Consider the following 19,115-nt stretch of genomic DNA (forward strand, 5'->3'; position numbering starts at 1 on the left):
TATTTTTTTCCAAAGTCTATACTACTGATAATTTCCATGGACTTCTTAAACAGGTTAAAAATGCAAATACCTAAAACATCTGAACTCTATTGCCTTCATAATAACTGAGAGATCAGACTGTCTTTCACACAGCCGTAAATTTACAGATGTACATGAAAAGACTAATTTACAATTTTCCCTTTTTAAAAGGAACAATACTTCTGATTCAGTACTGTTATGTAGAAGAAATGCATCCTTTGAGCATAATAGCCTATAGTTCTCCAATTTGTTTACATCAAGCTGGGAAAGTTTCAGTTCTGATTCAAAATCTGACGTTTTCTACAGAGTACTTGCTTTTCAACAAGCCCATGACTTCCCATTACCGGATTCCATGTAGAAAGTAATCAGAAGTTACCGAACGTAGTATACCTACTCTTTGCACAGGTCTTTTTGTTATTGTCTATTTTCCTTCAAAATTTGTTTTGTGTTGTGCTGTTTTCTTCATTGTTAAATATTTACATTTTTTAATTTTGAGGTCTTTTTGTTTTCCATTTAAATCTCCTTATGAATCGTTTCCTTTAAAAAGAGTATTGTTATAAAAATACCCTAAACTCCTTTCCTTTCTAAACCATTAGACTTCAGTAACTTCCCAATTCTGAGGTTATAACTCTGCCTTACCAACATCAAGGAAATATGTAGCATTTTAAAATTAGGACCACTGAGTAATTAAACTGAGTTTGAAGTTATAAACTGAAAAACACTATTACTATCTTCCTATATCTAAATCATTTCCTCACCAGTCTCTTGGCAATACTTTTATAAAACCTATCCTGTACATTAAGTCACATACTCATATTTTAAGTTTAAGAATGAGGGATGAGTCTTAATTTCACATAATAAATGGTGATTCATGCTAAGATACAGAACTCAAAATGTGAGGAATGGAATATCCTTTTTCACACTCATTAGCATAAATTAAAGTAAGAAAAATAAAGATTACACAGCTCATGGTTCTCAAATAGCATTACTAAAGTAAGTAATTAATTCTCCTATCTTCATCTATGAAATCCACAGTAAGAATCAGAAAACGTGCTTATGTGTCTTTTCTCCAGACCCCAAAACTCTCATACAAGAGCTCATTACCCCAATAAGCATGCCAACTATCATACCATGAAAGAAAAATATCTGATTTAAACATGACCTGCATCACCCACAAAATCTGATTTTATATGGAATTTGACAATTATAGTCATTTACAAAATATATACCTCTTTAAAACTCTTCCTGTCCCTCATTTGCCCCCTCAAGTTTAAAAATTCTTTCAAATCCATCCCTTACTATAAAACAACCACTTAAATTGACACTTCTCAATTTAAGATATCTTAAACAAGAATCTTAAAAGTTAACTTATCTAAACTCATAAAAATAAAGTTTGCAGATTAATAATGTCTACATTCATTTTCATGTTTTCAGTATTTCAGTACTCAAGTTGTACACTTTAATTATCTGATTATTCAACTCATTCTTTCAAAAATACGAATGCACAAAGCACTAGCTAGCCTTTCCAAATAAAACTTTCTCAATCCATTGTCACTGTATTCGGACACAAGATAAATTTAGATAAATTTACATTTCACATTTGCAAAACAAATTGTGGTACACTGTTGTTTTAAAAAGAAACAGAAGATTCAATGATTCTCAATAACCATAAGTAGATTACTTTATATGAAACACCACAATGCACCACTCTTTAAAAGAAAAAAATCTCAAATATATTAGTTTTACCTGGGGAAAAGAGAGCTAGATGTTTGGCATGCCTGTGTATGTGTTCAGTACTTATTTAATTCTAAAAACAACCTTTCTCCAACTCCTTTCAAAAATCAGTATTTTTTCAATAAATATAAGCATATACTGTACAATAAAATGCATAATGTGCATGTCCAGAAAGCTACAATAACCCGAATAGAAAAAAAAAATCAGTGTTTTAATTTTCCACACAGCAATTCAATGTTAAACAATGTCATTTTCCCCCCTTTCTCCCTAACCATTCCACATAACAGGTCTACTACTGTATTTATGTATTTAGTAAGATTAACAAATTGACTAGAAGATCTGGAGGAGTAAAAGAAAAAAAATAATTTTTCACTTTCCCACCAACAAAAAGATAAAACAAAAGCAAATCCGAAGACTTGTTAAATGAGAAGCATTTGAAAAACCCAACGTGACCAGCTTTTGATTTACCCTAGTCTGACAAGGAAGACAGACCCCACCCCCACTCCAGATTGTGTGGCTTTTTTTTTTTTTTTTTCCTTGGGTGGGGGTGTGGAGAAGAGAGCTGTCACATTTCCATCTTCGGTTATTGTTAAGTCCGCAGCCTAGATTCCCAAGTACCACTGGTCTAAGGGGGAAAAAAATTAAAGCGTATAATTCTACTTGTTTGAAATGCACAATATTTTGTTGATGTTTTTCCGATTTTAAAGTTAATTATACCCAGCTTCAATCTGTAAAGACTACAGATTGCCTTTGACAGCCTGTCCCTCAAACAGCCTGTAAGACTGCTTGCTCCAGATTCACTAAGAATTCTCTTCTCTCTAAACTTAAATTAGAAAAACGCATTTCTGAAATCATTACATCCAAAAAGGCATTCCTCCCCCATCCCTTTGCTTTGGTGTGGGGTGTAGAAGTGAGAGTAAAAAAGAGATCTATTCGCTCTTCGAACAAAAAGAAATGGGGTAGAGGGCGAGTGGGGGAAAGAGCAGCAGTGGACCTGAATGAAATGCTGAGAAAAGTTTTTTATGTGACTAGTGTGTCCTTCAGCAGGGGAACAAGAGTTGGGCAGAAAGCTGGAATCTTGGCCCCGGGCTCCTTGCAGAGAGAAGGCACCTGCGGAAAAGAAGGCCAGGCACCAGAGAGGAGCCGGGCTACTACCTACCGACTTGCAGCACGTTCTCCACCGAGCCGCTGTCCAGCAGACGGATGCCCCGGCGGAACGGCAGCCCCTCGCCGCCGCCGCCCGCCGCTCCGGCCGCTGTGCCCAGCCCGGCGGACGCCCCCGCCGCGGCGGCCCCGGGGGCGGAGCCGGTCGGAGCGGCGGCCCCGGGGGGCGGCGGCGGCCCCTCCTCGGCCGGCGAAGCCCCCGCGGCGCCGCCAGCCGCTCCGGCGCCGGGGCCGCCACGGTACTGGAAACTGGAGTACATGCAGATCTCCCGCTCATTCCGCGGGAAAGACCAGTAGACGATGCGGCGCTGCACGGGCTCCGGGATCCGCTCGAAGCGCTCCTCCACCCTCTCGTACGCCCACTTTTCCGCCACCGTCTTGGCGGCGCAGTCCAGCAAGGACTCGGGCTGCAGGTGGGGGCGGGCCCCGGGGGCCAGGCAGCTGCCGCCGACGCCCCCCACCCCACCGCTGGCCGCCCCGGGCGAACCGCGAGGGTGGTGAGCCTGCGGGCTGGGCCACGAGCATAGGCGCTTAGCCGGAGAGACCGGCGACGGAGAGAGCAGCTCCTCTCGCTCACCTCCTTCCGCCATTGCTGGGAACTGACTGACTGAGGCGGCGGCGGCAGCGGCGGCGGCACCGGCTGCGGCGGAGACCCCGGCCACGGCCACGCGCCCCGCGCAAGCGCCCAACTGCGGCGCCGGGGGAGGGGCGGGGCGAGCAAACCCGCGAGCCGGCCGCCCCGAGTGGGGAGCCTGGGCCGGCCCCGTGCGCGCGCCGCAAGGACCGGCGAGGGCGTCCTGAGAACGAGCGTAAGGTGGCGCGCGCTGTCCGGGCCGCCACGGGCGCGAGAAGGGGCGGGAGCGAGCGCCGGCCGGCGGCGCGCGCCAGGCGCCGACAGTCCAGAACGCGCGCGGAGCGCTTGCGCGGGGCCGACGGCCACCTAGGGGCGAGGAGCACCGGGCACAGTCGCCGGCCCGCGCGCCTCTAACCCACCTGCCTGGCCAAAGAGGAGTACACTGTGTGGTCAAGTGAAATGGCCAGGCCGCGAGCCCTCGGAGGAGCCGCCTCCGTGAAGTTCTAGGCTTACCGGGCACAGGCAGAGGGAAAGTTCAAAATCAGGCTGCTATGGTAGAATTAACAAGACAGGAGACTGTCACGGCCGAGCCGAGGAGCCGGCAGAAAGATGCTAGGAAAACACTAGCAAGTGTTCGAATGATGGAAACTTTCCTCATGCCACAATAATGTAGAATAAAGTTGGCGGTCCCCTCCAGAGCCGGGCAAAGTTGCACCAGCCGGTGACTGGACAGTGGGGCGCCAAGATCTCACCGCCTAGGCGGCTGCTCCCTCCCAGGTTTTGGCGGGTTTAGCACCTTGCGTCCTAGGAAACAAAACAATTTTTTGCGTGGCTTTGGTAGAATTCTCTGGTCCTCTGCCTCCAGTCTAAATTAGGTCTTGCATGGTTCCCTCACTGACTCGGTTTTTGTTTTGTTTTGTTTACACCTTTATATTACTTATAACAAATTGTACACATATTTTTATATATTTGTGTAATGTCTGACTGCCCAACTGAGAGTAAACTCCATGAGAGCCAGGATCATTTCTATTTTCTTCACTATAATGTATCCTCAAGTGGGTGCTCAAGAATGGCACCTTCATCGCTAACTTCTCCATGAACAACGGTGAGTTGTAAGCAGCAAGAAAAACTCATTTCAGATTTGCTGACAGACTAATCTCTACAACTTTAAAATGTTCCAAGAACTATATTAAGAGTTCCTGGGGCGCCTGGGTGGCTCAGTGGGTTAAGCCGCTGCCTTCGGCTCGGGTCATGATCTCAGGGTCCTGGGATCGAGTCCCGCATCGGGCTCTCTGCTCGGCGGGGAGTCGGCTTCCTCCTCTCTCTCTCTCTGCCTGCCTCTCTGCCTACTTGTGATCTCTCTCTCCGTCAAATAAATAAATAAATAAAATCTTTAAAAAAAAAAAAAGAGTTCCTGTAATTGCTACCTCCCTTTAAAATGAAAGAGTTCTAGGGTATAAAGTAAGAATAAGAAGAGAGTAAATGATTGGAGACAAAGGAGCCAAAGTAGTTTGGTTTTGCTATAACCTCAGAATGAAAGAGCACAGGCTAGAGAGGCAGAATTGGCTGTCAGTCACTTCCTGCACTTCCTACACTTCCTACTTGTGTGATCCTAGTCATGACTCACTTAAATGATTTGTAAAGGGAGCTAGTAATAATGCCCATATTAACTTTTGTAAGAATTACAAATATTCCAAATTGAGTATATATGTAGTACTCTTATCTATTTATATGTGTAAATGGATTTACATCTAGAGATACCTTATTTGGTTGCTGTGAAATAGCATAATCTCTACTCCTCCTTAAATCTGGTACCACAATTATAGACTTCTATGGCACTTATTCTTTTCCTTCCTAGAACTTACAGTTTTTTTGGGGGGAGGACAGCACTGAGTATATCTTAAATGCCTGACTAGAGTACATGTGTGAGACATGCAATGGCAGAAACCATTTCTTTGTAAGGAAGGGCCTATCTCTGTCTCTATCTCTATCACTTGCCATAATGCTTTATACATAGAAGATCTCAAAAAGTACTTGCTTTTTGAATCAATGAATATGTTACTCTGATTTAATCAACTGCTGATAAAGATGGTTAATAGAAGTTGGAACATAGGAAGAAATATTACTTAAACACTTACTTTAACAAAGTTAAGTTTGAGGGGCACCTGGAAGGAGCAGTTGGTTAAGTGTCTGACTCTTGGTTTCGGCTCAGGTCATGATCGCAGGGTGATGCATGGGGCTCTGCTGAGCATGGAATCTGGTAAAGTTTCCATCTCCCTTTCCTTCTGCCCCACCCTACTCTCGCGCTCTCTCGCTATCTCAAATAAATAAATAAATATTTTTTAAAGAGTTAAGTTTGATTCTTATGCATTTGATGTATGCAATTGGTGCTGGCCCTTGGCAGAAAGCCTTGGTCCTCTCCATGGGAGCCTCTGCAATGGGCTACTTGAATATCCTTTTGACAGGGTTGGTTTTCTCCAAAGCAATTAAGCAAGAGAGCAAGCTAGAAGCTGCAATGCTTTTTATGACCTAATCTCAGAAGTCACACACCATCATTTCTACCATATTCTATTCTCTCAGAACACTTCTGACTCAGTGTGGGAGAAGACTCTACAAAAGCATGAACACCAAAGAAGAGGAAAGGATCACTGAAAGGCCTGTTGTGTATTAGCTACCACAACCAACTCCCACCAGCACTGAGTAAGAATACTATTTCCCTATATTCTCACCGATATGCAGCACACAATATTGTCAGACTTAATTTTTAACAGCTTCATTAACAAAAAGTGTTTTTGCTCTATTTTTTGTGGTTACTGGTGAGGTTGAGCATCGTTTTACGTATTTTTGGCCATAATACATCCCCTTCTGTATATTGCCTAATTAGATCATTTTCTTCTATTAGATTGTTTAATACTTTTTTGATTTGTAGTACTCTATATGTTCTGGATAGAAATTCCTTATTATATGTATGGCAAGTATCTTCTTCCAGTATGTGTTTTGTCTTTTAAATTTATTATGTTTATTATATTTTGCTATACTGATGTTTTAAATTTTGATCACATCAAATTACCTAACTTTTCTTTTAAGTTTTGCATGTATTTTGTATTATTTGAGAAAGCCTTACCTAGTCTATATTTTCTTCTAGTTTTAAAATTTTTTTCACTTTTTGACCTTTTTTCCCATGTAGAATTTTTTTTCTTACTATGGATATAATGTTAATTCTTTTTCCTATGGGGAGAGTTGGTAATTTCTCTAAAGCCATTTGTCAAAATAGTTCAGGCTTTCCTGAATTGATTTGTGATGTGCCAAATTATCTTATATTTATAGGTTTGTTTCTGGGCCTTTTTTTTCTGTTTCACTACCTTTTTACCCCTTCCTATTACAACAGTACATTTTTAATTAATAATTTAATTTGGTAATATGTAACTTTATAAATTTGGAAATGTTTAGAAAACTGGTAGGATGACTCTCCCTTCTTTGTCCTTATTTTTCAAATTTGTCTTAGCTGTCCATGCACATTCTTATCCTTTCCTGTGAACGTTATAATCAATTTTACTATGTTCCAAAAAAATCCTAAAGGGATTTTTTTCTTGGAATTACATTGAATTTCTAGATTAACTTGGGGACAGCTAATGTCTTTATAATTCAGTCTTCATAAATGTACTAATCTCTTCATTTAATATGGGTCTTCTTTGCCAATCTTTTTTTAAAAACTAAATATTTTACTATTACTCATATTTATTTTATGGACTTAGTGATTGCTAGATCTTTTCCAAGATATCATTAAACAAGAAATAATTTCACTCTGGTACCTTAACATCCAGTTAGTGAGATAAGGTGAAACACAGGAAAAGTCAAATAACAGTAAAGACTAAAAGATTATAAAAAAGCAATAGGTACAATAAGCCTCAGAGGATTGTCAGGTGACTTGAAGAAAGAGTGATTATTTTGAGAACCAGAAGAAGGATCACTTTGAGGAGATCACTTGGAGTCTTCTTTCATCTTGATCTTGGAGAATAAGTAGGATTCAAATAGGCCCAAAGACTTACAGAAGGAATTTAAATTGGGTTGAACTACTTCAACGGAAACCCAAAAGCTTTGAAAAGTACAAAACATTTCTTCCTTTTTTTTAGAAAGTGATAGTATTCTTTTTTTTTAAAGATTTTATTTATTTATTTGACAGAAAGAGAGAGATCACAAGTAGGCAGAGAGAGAGGAAGGGAAGCAGGCTCCCTGCCTAGCAGAGAGCCCGATGTGGGGCTCCATCCCAGGACCCTGGGATCACAACCTGAGCTGAAGGTAGAGGCTTTATCCCACTGAGCCACCCAGGCATCCCAATACAAAACATTCTAATGGAACAGGTTTTTTTGTTTTGTTTTGTTTTGCTTTTAGAAGTTTTTTAAAATATGTTTGACTATAAAAATGGAAAATAAAGATTAGAGGGTCTTTGAAAGCCAAATTTGGATAATCTTAAATGCCAGGTAAGGAGTTTGAAGTTGAGTATACAGAATGAGGAATGGGAAACCAAGGTTTTTAAATAATCTATATAACATTATAAAACTGAATATAACTTATTTTCTGTTTTTTCACATCTTTCCTCCCATTAGTCTGTGCTTTGTACTTAGTACATAATAGATTGTCAGTAAACATTCCATGAATGAATGAGTGAATGACCTGGCTATAATGTAGAGAATCTATTTGAAGGGGGAAAATGGAAAACATCGAAAATTCTCAGGAACCTATTCCAATAATCTCATCATGAGTTAGTTGTTAGTGACCTCAATTCACATGACAGTAGGAAAAGAGAAATTTTGCTGAATAAAATGCTTCTAAATAAATAAAGTTCTTCCTGTATATTGTTCCTGAAAATTGATACAATGAATATTTATTAATATCAACGCTATACCTTAGAGTAGCAAGATTATTTTCTTTTTGACAAACTATGAAGATACATCTTTGTTTACATTTTTGCCATTTTGAAACAAATAAAATGAATAAGCCATTATTTGTGAGGCATTAGAAGTTAAATGTAACAAAGCATACTAAGTTAGTTAAGATAGTCTGGCCCTGATTTGGGACTGGAAATTGACAGAGCAAGCTGCCAAAAGATAAGGAAGCAAGGACATCTAATAATAATGATATTTAAAATGGATACAGTGCTTTACACTTTCAGCTGAGAAATAAAGCAGTGTTGAAGAAAATTCACAGAGTTGTGTTAACCAAAAATACTAATTTAATACTTATTTCAAATCAAAATTAAAGCCCTAAATGCTGGTTAGTAAACTCTATTATTCATCCCTAACCCATTAGGACCTTTATCCACATTTTACCTATGAAGAAAGGCTCAAAAAGTTGTATGTTAATCAATTTTATAGCAAGTGAGTGATGGAACTCAAATCCATGTTGTTGAATTCTGAGCCCAGTAAAATTTCATTTCCACACATTCTTGTCTTTACCAAGAGCCAAAGGATTTTGTAAGGATAGCATCAAAGTGAACATATATTCTGTTTCCTGGACAGGGACTCAAATTTGGTCAGAAAGGAGCTCTCAGACTGATTTACTTAAAAGGGAATAAGCAATCAGATTTCTCAGTGAAGCATGAGAACCATTCCATTGGCTATAGTCAAATAGTGAAACTTAAGGGGAAGAAAGGAAAAGAGGCCAAGAATAAGATGAAGGAGATGGGGAAGGTGAGAAGGAAAAGGGAAAACAGCGGTGACTTAGACGATAATACACTGGAAATACCAGCAGGTGGAATAATAGTGAGACCTAAAGTAAGACCTTGTTGATACTTGGCTTGTGTGGAGTAAAGAGAGGTCAGTAGTGTTTTTGACAGCTATATGAGGCCATTGTTGACACCCGCCCGTTCTTTTCAAGATCAGTCTAAACACTGGTTCAGATTAAAACAATATTTGTTTGTGTATGTTAACGTTATTGTTTTCTTGCCTTAAATACAAAAGTCAATGTAGAGTTTATAGTCCAGTTTGGGAAACAGACATTAAACAAACACATAAATATATAAATGCAGGTGGTAATAATGAGGTGTATAAGACATTTGTGAATATGTAAAATGTGTTTTGGAACAGCAAGTACTCTATATTGATTGAAACACCAAGACTGTGGGGAGAAGTAGCAGAAAAAGACTGCAAAGGAGACTTGAGAGAGATCACACAAAACTTTAAAATGCTAATTAAAGAATCTGAATTCTCATTGAGGAAGACACAAAGAAATGGGAAAATGTTCCATGCTCATGAATTGGAAGAACAAATATTGTAAAAATGTCTAGGCTACCTAAAGCAATCTACAAGTTTAATGCAATCCCTATCAAAATCCCATCCATTTTTTTTTTTCAAAGAAATGGAACAAATAATCCTAAAATTTATATGGAACCAGAAAAGACCTCGAATAGCCAGAGGAATGTTGAAAAAGAAAGCCAAAGTTGGTGGCATCACAATTCCAGACTTAAAGCTCTATTACAAAGCTGTCATCATCAAGAGAGTATGGTATTGGCACAAAAACAGACACATAGATCAATGGAACAGAATAGAATGCCCAGAAATAGACTCTTGACTCTATGGTCAACTGATCTTCAACAAAGCAGGAAAGAATGTCCAATGGGAAAAAAGAGTCTCTTCAACAAATGGTGTTGGGAAAATTGGACAGCCACATTCAGAGAAATGAAACTGGACCATTTCCTTACACCATACATGAAAATAGACTCCAAATGGATAAAGGACCTAAATGTGAGACAGGAATCCATCAAAATACTTGAGAAGAACACAGGCAGCAACCTCTTCGACCTTAGCCGCAGCAACTTCTTCCTAGGAACATCGCCGAAGGCAAGGGAAGCAAGGGCAAAAATGAACTATTGGGACTTCATCAAGATCAAAAGCTTTTGCACAGCAAAGGAAACAGTCAACAAAACCAAAAGACAACTGACAGAATAGGAGAAAATATTTGCAAATGACATATTAGATAAAAGGCTAGTATCCAAAATCTGTAAAGAATTTACCACACTCAACACCCAAAGAACAAATAATCTAATCAAGAAATGGGGAGAGGACATAAACAGACATTTCTGCAAAGAAGACATCTAGATGGCCAACAGACACATGAAAAAGTGCTCCTCATCACTTGGCATCAGGAAAATACAAATCAAAACCACAACGAGATATCACCTCATACCAGTCAGATTGGCTAAAAGTAACAAGTCAGGAAATGACAGATGCTGGCGAGGATGCAGAGAAAGAGGAACCCTCCTACACTGTTGGTAGGAATGCAAGCTGGTGCAACCACTCTGGAAAACAGCATGGAGGTTCCTCAAAAAGTTGAAAATGGAGCTACCCTAAAACCCAGCAATCGCACTCCTGGGTACTTACCCTAAAGATACAAATGTAGTAATCTGAAGGGGCATGTGCCCCCGAATGTTTATAGCAGCAATGTCCACAATAGCCAAACTATGGAAAGAACCTAGATGTCCATCAACAGATGAATGGATAAAGAAGATGTGGTATATATATACAATGGAATACTATCCAGCCATCAAAAGAAATAAAATCTTGCCATTTGCAATGATGTGGATGGAACTAGAGGGTATTATGCTGAGTGAAATAAGTCAATTATCACATGATCTCCCTGATATGAGGAAGTTGAGAGGTAACATGGGGGCTTTGGGAGATACGAAAGGAATAAATGACACAAGATGGGATCAGGGGGCAGAAAAACCATAAGAGACTCTTAATCTCACAAAACAAACTGAGGGTTGCTGGGGGGAGGGGGGCAGGGAGAGGGTGGTTGGGTTATGGACATTGGGGAGGGTGTATGCTATGGTGAGTGCTGTGAAGTGTGTAAACCTGATGATTCACAGACCTGTACCCCTGGGGCTAATAATACATTATATTTTAATAAAAAAGTAAAAACTTTTTTAAAAAAAGGTAAAGACCAAAAAAAAAGGATCTGAATTCTCTTAGGTTGGCTGAAGGATATTAAAAAAGATGTTTTAAGCAGGAGAGTAACATGATAAAAGCAGTATTTGAGGAAAATTAATCAGACAGAAGTGTGCAGGATGAATGGGGAAGAGAATTAACAGTCTGCAGGCAGAAGATAAGTTAGGAGGCTATGGTAATATGTGAGATGAAGATGATACAGTCCTGTAGAGGGCATATGGCATCTAGACCTAGGGACTGAAATCTAGCCTGCAGTCCGTTTGCCCAGCTCTGCACCTAAAGTGTTGCATCTGGGTGCCTTTTTCTATTTCTCACCAAGGGGCCATATAAAGCAGTGGCTCCAGGCCTGTATTACTCTGTTTGATCTCTCCTCTAGTGAGAGAATTGACCCATTTCAAAGAGACTGTGAGAGTCTAAAATACTTCTTTTACAGCATTGCAATGTCCAGGGTAAAAACAAAAATATTAAAATCAATGACCAAGAAGAATATATGACATCTTAAAACAGCTCTTTTGATGTGAGGAAAATTTTGAGCCAACCTTTAAAACAAATCTTTTAAAGTTGCATTTATGAAACGTCCTCAGCCCCTCAGGAATGGAACAAAAATCAGTGCTAAGATGAGGGTGAGGGGCATCCAGCAAGCAAACCGTAAGCAATCCAGAGTCATTTGTTTAATAATGGAATTTATTCTAGTTTCCATTTAAGAAGTAGAAGTAAACACCTGTGCTTGCTAATAATGTTAACTTTGATAGGGTATATATTCAATACTGGATGGACTGGGGTTAGGGAAAGGTATTTGGGAAATGGAAAGGAAACCCATGATTAAAACAATATTGAACCGATTGGACTTATTACCCAACTCTGCCATATTTCTTCTTCACAACAGTAGACGTTGTGGTTGTCCTCCTCACCCATTACACCCCTCTTCAGTTGTGGAACAGCCATAAAATTAGAGGAATTTAGCTCCAAGGGTTAGCTCCAACTTGTCTAAATGATTGGAATAATCCCGTACCCCACTTTAAAGGGATTCACTCCGAGATAAGCAGATACAAGTTAATCAGTGAATGGCATTTTCATGGTCATAGAAATTGGTTCAGGAATGAGTGTAACTCTTTGGGGCCAATGAGACATGTGGCTTGCAAGCAACTTCCAGAAAAAATTGTTCTCACTCTTTTATGAGAGCCTGTAGAAGCAATTCTCTTGTGTCTTGCCATAGGAAAGGAGATCGTTGGTGGCATGTCATGTATACAGAGAGAAAGCTAGAAATGGGTTGGAGCTGACATACCAGAAGGCATATGGAAAAGACAGAAAATAATTAGATTTCTGATGGCGCTGCTGAACAGCTGAATCAAACCTACTTGAAGCCCCCATGCCTGTTGACATCCAGTTATATGAGCTAATAAATCACGTTATTATTTTTTCAGTACTTTATTAAGATATAATTTATATGTGTTAAAATGAACCAATCTTAAGCATACAGCTTGATGACTTTTTACATATGTACACACTCATGGGGCCAACAAACAGATCAAGATATAGAACATTTCTATCAGGGACGCCTCGGTCACTCAGTCCACTAAGAGTCCACCTTAGGCTCAGGTCATGATCTCAGGGTCCTGGGATCAAGCCCCACATCAGGCTCCCGGCTTAGCATCGAGTCGGCCTCTTCCCTCTGCCCCTCCCCCTGCTAACTCATGCTCACTCACTCTCTCTCTCTCATAAATAAAACATTTTTTTTTAAAGAACATTTCTATCATTTCCAAAGTTTCCCTCATATGCCTTCCTTAGTCAATATCCATTCCCCCAGTGAGAACCATTGTTCAATGGAATCATAAAGTATGAATTCTTTTATATATGGCTTTTTTCACTAAGCATGTCTTTGAAAATCATCTTTGTTATTCCTGTGTATCAGCAGTTTGTTCTAATTCTCAGTAGTATTTCATTACATAAATGTAGCACACATTGCTTATCCCTTCTCTCTGTGATGGACATTTGGTGTGTGTGTTAGTTAAGATTAGATGTGCATTTATTAGAGGTTATGCTTGATGGGGAACATGGAGAGGTAGTTAGGAACTAGGGAATCCTGTAAGAGCCATCAGGCCTCATTGCAGGTGGAGGAGAAAGAAAAGGAAGGAAGGTTGAGTGAAAGGGTCTTAGGTCGCAGTGCAGTTCTAAGAAACTTAGGCAAGAGCAAAGTCACCCATCAGAAGAGTCTTGCATCTCTCAGGAACAGGCCTGCCTTAGTACTCCTTCTACATTTTGTCAGTGGAGCAACCTGTGGAAACCATGGCCTCTGGGTGAATACAGGGATGGATTTTAGAGCATAGCAGCTAAGATGGCCAATAAAGTATCACAGACTCACACACTCACACACTCACACACCCATAGCCAGAGATCTAAGAACACTTTCATGACTACCACAGTCCATCCTTGTACCTCACAGATTTACTTCTCCATGCAGGATCAGGAAACAGACCCTCTGTGGTTCTGTAATTGAGGGGAAACTCAGAAGAGGAAGGTTGGTGGAGTGAACTACAACCCTCATTGCTGAAGTTGGTGTTGGGGCCAAAAGTATACTCATCTTCATCCTCAACTTACCTATTTTGAATTCCCTTCACTCTTAGCTCTCACCTCAGGAGGTCTTTGAACTTGATTAATAGTGTGACCCAATGGGGCGCCTGGGTGGCTCAGTGGGTTAAGCCGCTGCCTTCGGCTCAGGTCATGATCTCAGGGTCCTGGGATCGAGTACCACATCGGGCTCTCTGCTCAGCAGGGAGCCTGCTTCCTCCTCTCTCTCTCTGCCTGCCTCTCTGCCTACTTGTAATCTCTCTCTGTCAAATAAATAAATAAAATCTTTAAGAAAAAAAAAAAAAGGCCTTAAGTAAATAACCTAATTTAAAAAAAAAAAAAAAGAAAAGAAAAAAAAGAAATATAAAAAAAAAAAATAGTGTGACCCAAACCCTTAGAGTTCTGAGCAATTAGTAATCCCAGAATTTTTTCATGTGTCTGTTCACAGTTACAGGGGAAAAGGAATACCAGAGTGTGTATATATGTCTCCTAATGTGTATATATGTATATCCTAATGGTTCTCATTCTCTGAAGAACCCTAATACATGAACTATGTTCCATATTCTGATCCTTTTTCTTGATTAAAATAGAAAAGAATACATTTCTCAACTCAGTGGCTACATACTATGAACCTAAGCCTCTATTAATCCAATTTAGCGATGATACCATGTCGAGTATAGTAGTTGCAATTGGGGCTGCTACTTGGTTGAGTAATCTAACAACCAGCCTAGGTTTGTGGCAATCTACAGGCATCCTGTAAAATCCCTCTAGTTTCTGGAAGGGTCACACTGGCAAATTACATGGAGTTATACTAGGGATCACCATCCTGTGCGTCTTTTGATCCTTTTGATCTTTAAATGTGACCCTAATCTCTATCCCCCAGCACTCCCACTCTAAGGATGCACAGAGGTGGGGCATTTTCAGAGGCTTACACTTGGCCTTTCCCACTACGAAAATTTATCCCACAGGCTAAGAACTCAATGTGGGAGTTAACCCAACTGCATGTTAAGGACCAGGGAGGTAACTAGAAATGACCAGATGGTCTCTTGTGGACCCACTGTACTTCAGAACTTGTCCAGGATTCCATTTATTACCCGGCCTCCGTGTGCCCCTACTCTCTACCATGGGGATCATGTGACATCTCAGATCTCTGGGTATCAATCAATACCAATTCAAATCCTGTCTCCAAAAGTTCTCAAAATGTCTGGATAGTCCCCTTTCCTCAATATGTAGCTATTCAAATAAATGGCCAGAGGTTTTTGGGCAAATCGTTATGACATGGATTTGCTGTGGTGTGGTAGGGCCCTTCTCCCTGGGAATTCAGTCATCTTTCATTCAATAGGTTCCAGGTCTGGAAACTGGCTCAGCTCTAGAAACAAGGCAAAAGATCATTATTTATCTTTTTTTTAAAGTGCATTACTTTTAATTGAAGTGACTTCAGTTTGTTTTTATACTTAATTTTATTATTTGTAATTTTATGTTCTCTTTCTTTTTTTTTTTTTTTAAGATTTATTTATTTGAGAGAGAGAGCATGTGCACAGAAGGGAGGGGCAGAGGGAGAGGGAGAGAGAGTTTCAAATAGACTGTGTGCTGAACACAGAGCCAAGTGTGAGGCTCAATCTTAAAACCCTTAGATCAGGACCTGAGCCAAAACCAAGAGTCAGACGCTTAATTGACTGCGCCACCCTGTATGCTTTTTCATAAAAAGAACCCCCAAGATTGTAGATTCCTAGCCACACAAAACTTAGATCTGCCCCTATTTCTGAAAAGTAAAGAGAATAATCACCAGAACCATACACAAAAAGAGATCAAGAACAAGACTTCTAGACCTGAGTCACTGAGCTCCTAGCCCTGGGGCTCCTGATCTGACCATGTCTAGGAACTGGATAGGTCTTAAGATCTGGAACATAAGTGAACTTACAGGTGGATTAAAGGAGCCCCCTGTCATGTAGATGTGTAAGAAGTGAACCAAGCAGAAAGTCACCTTGTTAAAGTCAGGTTAGCTAGTTTAGTTAAGACTCTACTACAGGGTTAAAATAATAATATTGACTAGCTTTTGTTGAGTTCTTTTTATGTGCCACACAATATACTATGCAATCACTATATTATCTCACTTATTAACCTTATTGACCTTGCAGGTTCCACAACATTTCAGCTATTACAGATGAGGAAACAGGTTTGAAGAGGTTGACCTGCCCAAGATCACACACAGTTAAGGTACATTAAAATTCAAAACCACGTCTCACTTCAAGCCTTTGCTCTTAATCACCCTCTAAAATATGCTGTGAAAAACTGTTGTGATGAGCATCTGAAAGACTTTTACTCAATTCCCTCTGCTTTGCAACAGCACTTACATCACTTCAACCACACTGTGATTTTAAATTCCACTGAGAGTTTGCCTGTGATGGGTCACTGACTTTTTTAGAAGCCAAATGAGAATCAACATCATTAAAGAAATACTGTCCTGGGACAGAATGGGAGAGGGGGAGTGGGAGATACAGGCTTCCAGTTAGGGAATGTGGAAGTTATGCAAATAAAAGATACAGTCTAGGAAATGTAGTCAATGATATTGTAATAGTGTTGAATGGTGAAAGATGGTAGCTACACTTGTGGTGAGCATAGCATAATGTATGGAGACATTGAATAACTATGTTGTACACCTGAAACTAAGGTAACATTATGTGTCACCTATACTCAAACAAAACAATTTAAAAAAGAAGTACTATGCCAAATTTTCACCTATTCATTACAAGTTCAGTTTCCACAGGCTTTGTGAAAAAGTTCAGCTTTTCACAGCATTGCTTCCTTAGAAATCACATTATAGTGAGGACTCTGCCTAGAGGGCAGCCCGAGAATACTGTTCAGCAGATTAAGAATAGAAAGCAGGTCAAGGAGGGATCCAAGGGAAGAGCAATCATATCAAAGGCAAAGAACCCAGAACTAGTCCTTTATCCAGGATAAAGCCAAGGATGCCAGCTTCTTCTTGCCATTTCTTGCCTCTTCCATTCTACAGGGTATAATTAGGAGCCAAAGAACTTGATCTCAAATTTCTTTCTTCTTTCTTCTAATCATTCAGCCAAAATATATATACCTGTGGAGTAGATAGGTTGTGTTCCTGCTTTGGACTATAGTGTAGCTGCTGCTAAACTAACCATCTTGTCTTTAAATTGGTTACTTCTCAAATAGAATCTTTCTCGCAAGGAGATAACAGGAAGAACTGTCACTATAGTTATCACAGTGAGTCTTCTTGAAAGATGGCAATTGTTGTGGAATCTTGGGAATTTGTGGCATTTCTTTTATACTCCATATGTTAAGGAAGTTTGCACGGATATGTTAAGCAAAATCTCTTATCCCTAATTTCTGCTTTAAAGTATTTTTTAACTTGGTTAATTCTCTGACCTACTTCCCACAGTATGTATTCCATATCTTCATCAGGACTCTACTTAAAGAGGCACCTGGGCGGCTCAGTCGTTGGGCGTGAGCTCTGGTCGTGGTGCCAGGGTTCTGGGGTTGAGCACAAGCCCCATACGGGGCTCTCTGCTAGGCAGGAAGCCTGCGTCTTCCTCTCCCACTCCCCCTGCCTGTGTTCCCTCTCTCGCTGTGTCTCTCTCTGTCAAATAAATGAATAAAATCTTAAAAAAAAAAAAAAAGATTACTTAAAGCTCTCAACCTGTCCTCATTAGATAAGCTGTCTGCCTGTTCTACAAAACAATAAGCCATTGGCCAGTCTTCATCTGTCCTCCTTTCCATCTCTAAAAATCACAACCTTCCTTTCCGCCTTCTTTTCATCTTGCTTCCTACCAAAATTAACTCTTTGCCTATATCCTCAATCTTAACCTCTCTAGGTCCTTTAGGATCTTCCTGCCACAATTATCCCCAGTTTTTCAAGTGTTCTCAATTTCTCTCTCTCCACTGGGTCTTTGCACTCTGCTTTCCAGTATGTACAAAATCTCTCACACTGAGGGGAAAGGAGCATCCATCCAGTTGACTCCTCAGTTATCCCTGAATTCTGTTCTATTTCACATTCTTCATTATCACACTTCTTGAAAAATGTGATACATTCCTCACCACTATATCCTTAATGCCCTGAAGTCCATTTATTAAGGAAAACCCGCAGCACCAACTAGGGATAAAGGACAGTGGCTGAAGTAAAGATTGTGTAAAAACCTGTTTGAGAAGTGACTCCTTCCCTAGGTCTTCTCCCAAATTCCATGCGGCTGTATAACTGTCCTTCTGTTATCACCGCAGGAGTCTGGAACTGGTTTTCTGGAGATGTGATGAGGCCCTCTGGATTAGGGGATTCCAGGTAAAGTTAAGGTTTGGGGTGCCTTGCAAAAACAGGGAGATCAAATGACCATGTATATGAAACGCTGAGGTGTCTCTAACTCATTCCCAACACTGCTTCCAGAGCAATGGAAGCAGCTTAACCGCTACTCCTCAGGCAGGAAATGCAAGACTCCTTTCTGAGGATTCTACTATTTTAAGAGAAGAACCAAAAGACACAACATCAGGGGTTTCCTAACAAACAGCTTGTCCAGGTCTGTCCACAGGGAGACTCAAAGTCATGCTAAAGCTTCCAATGAGCTCTTTAACATGTAATCATGAACAGACAACTAAAAATTATCATCTCTCTGAAGAAAGCCTCTGATATGAAAGACATAGATCAAAACAACCAAACAATAAACAACAACAACAAAAATCTCTGGCATGGAGGAGGGTGGCGGGATAGGATCACAAGGTGATGGATGTTAAGGCGGCACATATTATATTGAGGGCTGGGTATTATATAAGACTGATGAATCACTGAACTCTACCTCTGAAACTAATAATCCATTATATGTTAATTATTTGAATTTAAATTTTTAAAAAAGAAAAATATTCTGAGGAAATAAAGCCTCTTTATGGAGAAGAAAATTCCTCAAGGGCGGGATGCCTGGGTGGCTCAGTCAGTTAAGTTTCTGCCTACAGCTCAGGTCATGATCCCAGGGTTCTGGGATCAAGTTCTGCAGTGGGCTCCTTGCTCAGCAGGGAGCCTGCTTTTCCCTCTGCCTCCTCCTCCCCCTGCTTATGCTCTCTCTCTCTGACAAATAAATAAATAAAATCTTAAAAAA

The 19,115-nt window shown here is 40.2% G+C and overlaps 1 protein-coding gene across 1 annotated transcript in view; it reads right to left on the minus strand.

Moving 5' to 3' along the window:
- Positions 1-3,598, minus strand: part of ZSWIM5 (zinc finger SWIM-type containing 5) — a 221,294-nt gene extending 217,696 nt beyond the window's left edge. The window contains exon 1 of the mRNA XM_059135338.1: positions 2,912-3,598. Within this exon, the coding sequence (XP_058991321.1) occupies positions 2,912-3,506 (595 nt within the window). The 5' untranslated portion in view covers positions 3,507-3,598. The remainder of the gene's footprint in view (positions 1-2,911) is intronic.
- Positions 3,599-19,115: the final 15,517 nt, after the last annotated feature.

Source organism: Mustela lutreola, chromosome 10 (assembly GCF_030435805.1).
Source record: "Mustela lutreola isolate mMusLut2 chromosome 10, mMusLut2.pri, whole genome shotgun sequence".
NCBI lineage: Eukaryota > Metazoa > Chordata > Mammalia > Carnivora > Mustelidae > Mustela > Mustela lutreola.